General features: G+C 36.3%; 1 protein-coding gene across 1 annotated transcript; it reads right to left on the bottom strand.

Annotated features, from left to right (window-relative positions):
• Positions 1-2,220: 2,220 nt before the first annotated feature.
• LOC114269934 (uncharacterized) lies at positions 2,221-8,215 on the bottom strand. Its single transcript, XM_028211303.2, has 3 exons — positions 7,925-8,215; positions 6,581-6,739; positions 2,221-3,395 (listed from the first exon to the last, which is right to left on the bottom strand). The coding sequence occupies exons 2-3, from the start codon at positions 6,710-6,712 to the stop codon at positions 2,604-2,606; spliced, it is 924 nt and encodes a 307-aa protein (XP_028067104.2). The 5' UTR covers positions 6,713-6,739; positions 7,925-8,215; the 3' UTR covers positions 2,221-2,603.
• Between the last annotated feature and the right edge of the window lie 3,474 nt (positions 8,216-11,689).

Raw genomic sequence — 11,689 nt, 5'->3', positions numbered from 1 at the left:
AGCTGACCCCATAAGAGCATGTAATGAAATTTCAGAAGTTGGGCTGGGACACCACCAACTATGGTTTCAAATTCAAAGTTCTCAACTTCGACCTCCGGTTCACCTTCCAAGAGAGATTATTGTGACTTTTGGCATCAATGACTAGGCTTATAAATCTCATCACAATTAAAACAAAGACCCTTCTCACGTCGTTCCTTCTGTTCAGTCCATGACAAACGTTTAACACCAGTAGGTAAGGATGTTAATTGGTTAATAGGCTTAGGTACATAAGATATGTTAGAAGGCCGTGAAGAAGATGGACGAGAAATAGTCTTGGTCATATTATGTGCAATGGTTGCTATAATTGCATCCTCTTGGCCAAGTGCTAATTCAAAGGTCTCGGTTAGACTCATTGGACGAAGCAAACGAACACCAGCCCTTATGTTGGCACGAAGTCCAGAAAGAAAAATACTAATTTGAAGTGACTCAAGCAAACCTAGAACCATATTAGCAAGTCGCTCAAACTCCGTAATAAATTCACAAACAGTGCCAATCTGAGATGGTTTAGCTAATGAACTACAAGGATCAATGTGTTGTCGAGAACCAAAACGGATGCATATGGCTTGAGAAAATTACTGCCAAGTCAAAACCACAAAGGACTGTTTAATCCAGCGGTACCAAGAAATAGCATCGCCTTGAAGGTGCACTGCAGCCAAAGGAACCATCTGTGCATCTAAAACACCATTAAGTTCTTGATATTATTCAGCCTGAAATAACCATCCTTCAGGATCAGTACCGTTAAATTTTGGAAAATCAATTTGAAGAGTTCGACCCTGAAAATTTGGACCAGCACGCCGATCATCGTTGTCGCATTGTATAAGTGAATTAAGATTGATGCCAAGTTGGGGAAGGCAAGCTTCACATTGCCTATCCTGTAACAGTGCTTGGATATTTTGAAGAATGGTATTATTGGTTTGTCTATCACGTATCAACTCTAGTATATTGGTAGACATCACGTCCATCCTAGTAGTAAGAGCAGTTACTTGTTCTTCAAGTCCCTAAACAGTCATGTTGATGATGATGAATGGCAAAGTAGGAAGAGATGGAAGCTCAAAGATCAAATTTGTTCTTCAAGTTCCTTAACAGTCATGTTGATGATGATGAATGGCAGAGTAGGAAGAGATGGAAGCTCAAAGATTGAATGCTCTGATACTAGATGATAGAGTCCTAGACCCTAAATTTGATCCTTTGATTGGGGATCAGCCACCAACAATCCTTTGAATTGGGGATTAGCCACCTAAACTCTTAATATTATTTAATCTCCTCAAAACCATTACAATAAGCTTCTTTATATAAGAAAAATAACATAGACTTCCTAAATAGTAATTGAAAAGAAATAAACTTTCTAATATAATTAGACTTCCTAAATAGTAATTGAAAAGAAATAGACTTCCTAATGTAATTGGTTTCCTAACAAAACTAAAGTGAAATCCTTCCAGCAAGTTTATCGACTTAAATATATTCACATTTCCCAGCAACATCAAAGAAGGATTACAGTTCGGAATATTTACCATTTGCTAGTTGATAAATTTTTATATACTCAATACATTTTCTTATTATATTGAGATGTAATATATAGATATTGTTTACCTTTTCATTACTTTATTCTTAGGGGTTGTTTGGTGTGTCCTAAATAAGTACACTTTTTGTCTTTTTAGACTAAAAAATTGAGAAAAAAAATATGAATTTTGGGTTAATTTTTTGACTTTTTATGAAAAAATGTGTATTAAAAAATTGTATAAATTAGTATATAAGGAAAAATTAGGATTGAGAGTTGTGCCGTCGTAATTTTTGACTTTTGGTGAATAGTGATAATTTTTTAACTTTTTGAATAACTTTTTGACTTTTTGACAGCTTGCCAAACTTGGCCTTAGTATTTTGAATGTTTTGCTTGTGTTAGAAATTAATTTGATTGTATTTTTAATTTTATAAGTTTTAATTTATTAATTATTGATATTCTGTAATAATGAAGAAAAAACAAGCCCAACCGCGAACCCTATTCGCATAAACCACAACCCGCACTGCCGGCGGTTGCAGGTTCAATTTTTCCTGAATCACAAACATGCAAGCAGGTCCAAACTGCAAACCAATCTGTCCAAGACCGATCCGCGACCACTCCGTATTATGGATTGTTTGATTCATAACTTTTTATCATAGGGTGACATAACTAACAACAAAAAATGACGTAACATAGCTTACGGTGTCCCCCCTTTTAAGGTGTACGCCATAGATTTCTCCTGGAAATCATCTTGATTCTGAAATATTCAGCTTACATAAACAAAACTGTAGGAGAATTTAGATAAAATGCCTAACGGAAATAGTAATTCTAGATTTCCTAATAACCATTTTCTATGAATTATAGTGCAAAAGAAGTTCCATATCATTATGAACACATAAAAGGAACATAAAGAACAAACTTGCTTTGCTATATCCATACTTTCTGTGTGAATGTGTATGCACCTATATATATAACATCTAATGGGATATGTATATATATTTAGTTATGTCAATTGACCTTTTTCCTTTCGCCTCCGTGAGGAGCAGCTACTTTATACTTCATCACGTCATTGCTGCAGACCCTTTCCCTTCATCCCTCTTTTTCCCTCCGTAGCATAAAGGCGAGCAATGTGATTTTTTCCCTTGAGGTGTTGCTCGAGTGCATCTCCATTCATGCACCAAATTTGACACAGTTGACACCATGGACGCTCAGCCTCTTTCTCTCTCTCTTTTTTAGTGCCAAATTCCAACTCTTGTAGTTTAGCTTGATGCTTTTGACCTTTCAAGTGCATTTCGAGCCCGTCCTTGTTTGTGCACCAAATTTGACAAAGTTTGCAATGTGGGTCATCTTTCTCTCTACCATCTCTCTTGCTCAGCTGCAACCACTGAAGTTTAGCTTTGTGCTTGTGACCTTTCAAGTGCTGTTTGAGAGTCATGGTGCCTGAGCAGGGCACTTGGCAGACCTTGCAAAAGAAATGGCCTTCTTGATCTACAGTTACATAATTGTTGTGAGATGGCCGTGGCTGTCGAGGTGGCAGGCATTGGAGGCTGCTACTAGTTGCCCTTCTCTTACTGCCGGACAGACTTGGCTGAGGAATCAGCCTAGGCTTTGCCAATGAACTTGGGCTCGGAATTTGAATTGGTGCTGGCAATGGCCATGGATTTGGGGGTGGATTTGAACTTGACACCTGATACAAGGGAATGGGAACCAGAGCCTGGCTTGGACTTGAAATCAAACTCAGCCCTGGCCTTGGAAATTGATTTGGTGTTTGCACATGATCATACAATGAAGTTGGAACTAGACTCATACTTGAGCCTAGAATCGAACTTGCCCTCGGGCTTGGACCAGAAGATGGGACCTGAAATGAGGAATGTTATAGTTGACATTGACAAACAAAAGAGAATGGCATTCAGCATTGGTTAGGCAGTGAATGAAACCCTATCGAATAAGAAACTAAATAGTAACAAGTACATAGAAGACTAGAAAAGCCCTTTTCTCCATAAATAATGTTTTAATATCGTATCAAAATATCACGAGACTGCTCGAACATTCTTCAGCCATGCCAGTGAGTACATGTCAAGAATGTTGCAGCACCACATTGACAATTTTCATAGTTTATTTCATAGTCAAGCGGAGAAGAAGGATTCATGTAACCGACCCTATTTGATGGGACTTAAGGCTTGGTTTGGTTTATTTTGTTTGGTTAAGTAAAGAATGATGACGACTATGTAAAGAATGTCTATATTTTGCAAGAGAGACATGGACACAAATCTGATATTTCATAGGAAGAAACAGACTTAACAAATTAGCTGCTATGCAACAATTCCTAGTACACATTTTGGGGTCACGCAAAGGTGTTTGTTACCCATTAGAGCCACGATAGTTCCTACATATGCTTACACGAACATGTCAACTGTGCACTTGCGTTCACGGATAGTTTGAACAAGAAGTACATAATCCCTTATAGACTTCTACAAAAAATGTTTGTCGCAAATGACATAAAAGAAAATTGCATTTTTCTCTTCCAAACTAACTAGCTAGTTAGAAATTAGTACAACTGATTCTCCTTAATTTTGTCACAATCATTTAAGGTTAACAAATAGCTAGCATCAATGAATAGGTGTATATGCATTACAACATATAGAAAAAGTCTTCGACAAGAAAACATGATAAATATCAATCAGAAGCAACCAAACGTTACACTACTCACACTGCTGATATAGCTACTTCAAATGAAATTAAATTGATTCATTAGGTAATAATCTTTAAGATCTCTCTAAGGTCTTTTGTAGTTTACTGGGCCAAGTTCAAATTTTTCTGGTGGAAGGTAGTTCCCCTGGTGAAAGAAGAAGTGGTTTTACTGTAACTTTTAGTCCATTTCAACCTTAACCTTTCAACCTACTACTGTGGAAACAGAGGAGAAAGTAAAAGAAAGGACAAGTAAAGAAAAATTCCAGTTACCTGGTAGTTCGCAAGTTTCTCCTTTTGACATGATTTTTGCTCGCTTCGCATAAAAATTCCAATTTCAATATCAATCACAGATTTGTGGGGGCTTCTTTATACGAGAAGAAACAAATTTTGGACACACAACTGACTCCAGTATAACAATCTCAATTTCCCCTGCACTCATACTCGAAACCTAATCTAACTATAAGCCAGTATGGGCAAGTAAACTATTAGCTTGAGGCATCTCCAAAGAAGGTATTAATTGTCAATCAACAAAAAAGAATTTCACTGAACTATTGTCTTGCTACACAGGATCAACCACTTGCGAGCAGTGTATATCAGGATGCAATATGAGAATGACACAAACTTAAGTCAACTCAACAAAACCTTAAATCAAATACTTGGGTTGGCTACATCAGTCCTTTCTTCTCCAATCAGAATCATCAAATTTAGAACACATGATACCATCCTGAAGCACCAAATTTCAGACAGACGCCCCAAGATTTGTGTTCGTAACTTATAGGAATGGCAACGGGGCGGGGCGGGGCCGGGGATCACACTCCCCGTCCCCGATCCCCGATGGTCGAATTTTCCCCGGCCCCGGCCCCGGCCCCGGCCCCGATCCCCGACGGGGATCCTATCACTGCCCCCACCCCCGCCCCCAACGGGGATCGGGTTTCCCCGACCCCGAGCATTCCCCGGCTAAAAAAAAAAAAAAAAAATTTCAGATGCCTCACACACACAGATCTGAAACAAAAATACTATGTTTTATCATCATCAACAACAACAAATACAGATTTAAACTTTAAAAAAAAAAAAAAAATTGATCTAACACAGACACAGATCAAATCATCACTCACACAGAAAAAAATTGATCTAAAAAAAAAAAAATTGATCTAAAAAAAAAATTTGATCGGCGACAGATCTCACACACACACACAGAGACAGATCTCACACACACAGATCTGAGCGACGCCGTCGGTGGGTTCGGTGGTGGTGACACAGATCGAGATCGAGAGTGGCTTGCGGTGGCTGTGGGTTCGGTGGTGGTGGCAGAGAGACAGACGTTGTGCGGCGGTGGTGGTGATGTCGCCGTCGGTGAGAGAGAGGGGGAGTCGGGGCCAGCGGTGGTGCTGACGTCGCCGTCGGTGACCGCGAGAGAGAGAGTTGACAGCGAGATAAACGACAGAGTGGGAGAGAGTTGAGATGAGAGTGAGGGAGAGAGAGATGAACGAGAGAGACTCTCAGAGAGTTGAGTTGAGATGAGAGTGAGGGAGAGAGTTGGTTTATTATTATTATTATTATTATATATATATATATAAATATATAAATATAAGGGGTATAAAAGTAATTTCACTTCGGGGAAATTCGGGGATGGGGCCAGGGCCGGGGCCGGGGATCGGGCCGGGCCGGGGATCAAACACTGATCACCGTCCCCGGCCTGTGACAGATCGGGGATTGAATTTCAAATACCGTCACCTCCCCGTCGGGGGTATTTTTCGGGGAAAAACCGCTTAAATCAGGGTCGGGGTCGGGGATCCCCGTCGGGCCGGTTTCAAATTGCCATCCCTAGTAACTTATTGTAGGGGCAATATAAAGAATCTCTCCTGAAATTTCTGAAATAATACTGGCCTTAAATTGAGGTTGCTTAAACAACACTACCTTCCTCTACCTTTACAATAAACACCAAAACACCTCCCTTCTTTTAACTTTCCATGTAAAAAATTGCAGTTGATTCTTATTTTTATTTCAGTATATCAACCTGAAAATCATGAGGCTTTTCAGCACAAGCCATTTCGATTACAATTAGTCCAGGGACACAGAACTGGACACAAAAACATACACGAATGGACTAGATTTTCTAGAAGTGAGCCCCACCAATCTTGTAAAAATCCTATTCATTCATGTAATTTTGTGTCCAATTATGTGTTTGGTTTACGTGTTCCTAACTTCCTAGCATTATTACTCAACTAATGACTATGTTGAAATTGGAATGCATTTGAAAAATAGAAATCTCTTACCGTAACATGGCCGTTAATAGAAATCACAATGTCCAAATCAAATGACATCTTGTAGAAAGAAAGGACAAAGTCTCACCTGCAAAGGCATTAGGTCTTCCATAGAGGCATCAAAGTGTGATCGCAAACTTGCTAGCTTCTTCCTATATGCCATCTCCCTTCGGATTGCAAGTTCCACTGACATCACATTCTCCCTCCTCGCTTCAGCCATTGCCCCAAGAACTGCTTTCCCTGCAATCTACAGCATGCAATTTCCCAAAAATACAAACTCTTAAAACAATGGTGCTTGAAAACAGTCCCAAAAATGATAAACACAAGTTAACAGGACTGGCCTAGTAGGCCATGTGATTCTACTTGGTTTCGCAGGGTTCAGTCCTACTGTTCTCTAGCAGAACCAAGGTTGAGGGGCTGTTAGAGATGAACATTTACAAGTAAATGGCTTAGACTTCCCAAAAAGAAAGGTAAACTATATATACATCTCTTGAGATTTGCTTAAAGTACAAATTACCCCTTGTAGTTCTAGAAATTACATCTCGCGCCTTCAAATTACATAACAAATCACCCATTTTATTAATATATCATTAAATCAATTAATAGTTTTTAATGGTCTCATAAACATATTTCAATTAACAATTCTGGTAATTTTATTGTTACACACAAGAGTAGTTAGAAATTTTATTTTATTTTTGTTAATTCTATTAAATAAAATATTCTGATAAGGTGGCATTTGTAATTTTCAGAACCACATAGGGCTATCCGTATTATAAACAAACCTCGGAGAGTATATTTGTAATTTATCCAAAAAAGAAACTATAATTAAGGTTGTGTTTGGATGTGGATTTGTGGAGGAATTTGTGGAGGAGGGAAACAAAAAGGAAAGGAAAAAGAGAATGAAATAGAAGCTGAAAAAATTTCAAAAATGAAAAACCCCTTCCCTTTTCTTTTCACTCCAAAAATCCCTTAACAAATCAAAGATCCAAACACAGTATAAGAGAACACATCTAATTGTTAATTAAGAAACACAAACACCATTAATAATTAAAAAATTTAAAATAAAATAAAAAATGATTGACCCACGGCAATGAAAGAGAAAAAAACTAACCAAACCAAACCAAACCAATGATGAGATCAGCTAAAATCAATGCATCAACTACAGAATAAAATTAATTTCTATCCCACCCATATCAGTCAAGCTTCAATAGAATACTTTCAATGAATAACAAACAACAGCAATAATAATTATCATAATGGGCGAAAATGCAAAGAAATCATCATAGATACAAACCAAGCATAGTGCATCAGCTCTATGTAGTGTCTATACAAAGATATTAGGGTGATCTATACACATCTATTTACACATATCCATTTTGGATACATAATATACAGACATAAAACGAACGAGAGAGAGATTGGAGGTGCTTACAGTGTTGAGAATGGAGAATGAGTAAGAGCGACGATTACAGAGGAAAAGTAAAGAGTGTTTACTTGAATGGGCAATGTGGGTTTACAGAATGGGGTCTAGGGTTTGTACATTTTGTTACCAAAATGGCAAGAGCTAGAGAGAGAGTAATGCGCAAATTGCAGGACAAGAGGTAGGAAAATAGTCCGGAGTACCAGAGTGTCACCCCGATCACCATATATTTATATCTTCATAAGGCATTTTTGGGCATTGGGTTTAATTTTTTTATTTTTATCATTGGGTCCAGTTTGGCTCATGGGGTTCATTTTTGGGCAATTTTTTTTTGATAATTGAATTGTTTATATTTTAAGGTTTGTTGTATACATTATTTTTGTTAAAAGTCACATCAATCAGATAACGGATATTATATATTCGAATCATTTTTTAGGAACCGTTAATTTTTTGACCGTTTATTTTTTTCAAACAAAAGTGATCCAAATACATCGTATCGTTATCCGATCGATGTCATTTTTTTACAGAAATAATGTACTCAATAAACTCTAAAATGAAAACGGTTCTGATTATCGAAAAGGGTCCCAAAAGTGGGTCCAATGGGCTGAACTAGATCGAACTGTCCCAAATCTAAATTGGAGACGGTCCGAACCCATTCTTCAATCACTAAGGCTCGTTTGGCATATTACAGTTTTAGCCTTAAAGTTAATAAGAAAATCCAAAAATATATAATCTATACCAAAAAGTCAAAAATTATGTTTTCTCTTTATTTTTTGCACATTTTTCGTAAAAAATTAAAAGTCATTCCAAACATACTAGTTTTTTTTATCTCATATTTTAGCCAAAAAACTAAAACTTAGTAAAATAACTTATTCCCAAACAAGACTTAAATATAAATAATTAATATTTCACATTCTTCACTAATCATACTATTATAAAGTATTAGATCACCTTACTCTTAACTATTGAATAATCACCAGGAAGCCCATTAACTTTGCGTCCGCATCATCTACTGTGTTTCCTTGTGGCGCCCCAAAACGACGTCGTTTTGGAGCAAAATTTGAAAAAAAAAATATTGGCCTTTTTACATTCCTCTTTTATATTCTTATTCCCAAATCTGAGAGACAACGACAAAGAGTAGAAGACAGCAATAGACGGAAACCGACAACCAAGAGTGGTGACGAAGAGTGGCAACAGCAACCCCTACGACGTCCACGAATCCATTCCCTGATCTAAAATAATCCCCCACTTTTATATTGGCCGTCCTTATTCACCTCTGATTTTCACATTAGATCCTAATTCTTATCCATTCCTTCTTTTCCTTTCTCTCTGTCTCTCTACAACTTTCTCTCTCTGTATATTATACAAAAATTCTACTGTTGTAATACATAGTCCATCTTCAAAGCAAGGAAAGAGTGAAAGAGAGAGAATAAAATCCTTTTTTCCTTGCTTTCTTGTGTTTGAAAGAGGTTAATTATCTTTCAATCTTCTCGTTCATCTTTGAAGCTTCAATTTTTACATTAAATTAAACATATCGTTGAGCAATGTCAATGTTATGCCGGAGCAACTTATGCAACATCGTTCTTGTGCTATTTGATATCTAAAAACCTTCTTATTAGTAGGATTTGCTTTTGAAAATTCCTGTCAACCATCCCATATATATATATGTGTGTGTATGTGTGTGTGTGTGTGTGTTTGTTAGGAGTAAATAATAAGAAAGAACATCATGGATCCTGAATAAAGCTATTGTTTGTTCTGATTTTCCCCCCTCTCCTTACTTCATTTTAGTCTTTGCTAGTCATGTTCTTCTGTCCCCCAAATGAACACAAAACATAAAGAAGAAGGAAAAAAAAAAAAGAAGGTATACTCAGGGTATACAAATCACTCATTTTGATGAAAAGATTGAATGCTTGAAACCCTAGAAATCTACAAATTTTTGTCAAGCATAGAACAGGGTATACAAATCTTCCTTCTTCTCCTCTTTCTCTTCATCTATGCTTCTTTCTTCTTCCCTTCCCCTCTTTCTCTTCTTTGGTTTTGTGTGTGTGTATGTGTGTTTTTTATTATTTATTTATTGAAATTTTGCCCCAAAACGACGTCGTTTTGGGGAGTATCCACCACAAGGAAACGCAACAGAAGATTCGAACTCATTAACTTTGGCCTCAATGTAGGTCTGTTTAGTCAAGGTCGAATAACAAGGTCAATTTTGTCATTAACATTTAGGTAAGGGGTATTATTGTCACTCAAATGCAATAAAAAGGAGGTCCCATTCCACCCCAAAAAAACCATAAAATAATAATTATAAAATAAATAAATAAACAAGCTCCCAACCCCATTAGGGGTGATAGATGAACTGAATGAGCTGAATAATTAACTATTTAAGTTTGATTTAATAACTTTAATAAGTTTCAAAATTTATTCATGCTCAGTTTATTAAATTTTCGTGCTGATTTCAAACGAACTTTTATCGAGTCGAGCTCGAGTAATTTAATATTTTATATAATTTTAAGTTTATTGAACCGAGCCGAACAAATAATTGATTGTTCAAACTTGATTTTGAAAACCTTAATTTGGTAGGTGTGACTTATCATGTAAGTGTGTGTGTCATGTGAGTGTGTGTCCATGTTATTTGTTTAAAATATAAGAGATAGGATAAGGTAAATTAGTAACATGATCTAATACACTTAATAAAGCATACAACATAGATATAGGTCGTACTTGTACGATAATTCTTTCCATTCGAGTCTCCGGAGGGTTGGTAGGTCAGTATTTTTTTTGTGATAAATTAATAATTTAAATTTTGTCAATTTATTTACAAATTTTATATTTGATCTAAGTAAAAAATCCAATTCAATATTTAATGAATTAATGAGTAGATGAAGTTAGTCTTTTAACTTACAACAGTGCCTAGATGGCACAATTTCCCGGCTCAAACAACACTATCTCAGGGGGGAAAAATGTATACAAGTGTATTAGATCATGTTACTAATTTACCTTATCCTATCTCTTATATTTTAAACAAATAACATGGACACACACTCACATGACACACACACTTACATGATAAGTAACACCTACCAAATCAAGGTTTTCAAAATCAAGTTTGAACAATCAATTGTTTGTTCGGCTTGATTCAATAAACTTAAATTTATATAAAATATTAAACTATTCGAGCTCGACTCAATAAAAGTTCGTTTGAGCTCAGCACGAAAATTTAATAAACTGAGCATGAACAAATTTTGAAACTTATTAAAGTTACCAAATCAAACTTAAATAATTAATTATTCAGCTCATTCAGTTCATCTATCACCCCTAATGGGGTTGGGAGTTTGTTTATTTATTTATTTTATAATTATTATTTTATGGTTTTTTTTTGGGGGTGGAATGGACCTCCTTTTTATTGCATTTGAGTGACAATAATACCCCTTACCTAAATGTTAATGACAAAATTGACCTTGTTATTAGACCTTGACAAAACAGACCTACATTGAGGCCAAAGTTAATGAGTCCAAATCTTCTGCTACGTTTCCTTTGGGTGCATTTGTTTGGACGGACTGGATAAAGGAGATTGTAATCCATCAGACTATTAGTCCTGGGATACATTTTTCCCGGACTATTTGGCCGGATTAGATTTGTATCATATGTTTGTTTAGTCATGGGATTAGATGTCTGGATTGGACTATTTTTAGTAAATCCAATGTTTGGTTAAACGGACTGGATAAGGATAAATGTTCAAAAGACTATTTTACCCTTATAATTTATAATTTTTATTTAATA

The sequence above is a fragment of the Camellia sinensis genome, chromosome 15 (assembly GCF_055761805.1).
Source record: "Camellia sinensis isolate YWXY chromosome 15, ASM5576180v1, whole genome shotgun sequence".
NCBI lineage: Eukaryota > Viridiplantae > Streptophyta > Magnoliopsida > Ericales > Theaceae > Camellia > Camellia sinensis.
Note: the sequence above shows the minus strand (reverse complement) of the source record. Positions and strands in the feature narration are given on the sequence as shown.

What these genes read in the sequence shown, in the direction of transcription:
- LOC114269934 (XM_028211303.2), bottom strand. Translation starts at nt 6,712, where the DNA reads ATGGCTGAAGCGAGGAGGGAGAATGTGATGTCAGTGGAACTTGCAATC. An exon ending in AAGACCTAATGCCTTTGCAG is followed by an intron (nt 3,396 to 6,580) that starts GTGAGACTTTGT and finishes TCCTCATTTCAG; the next exon opens with GTCCCATCTTCTGGTCCAAG.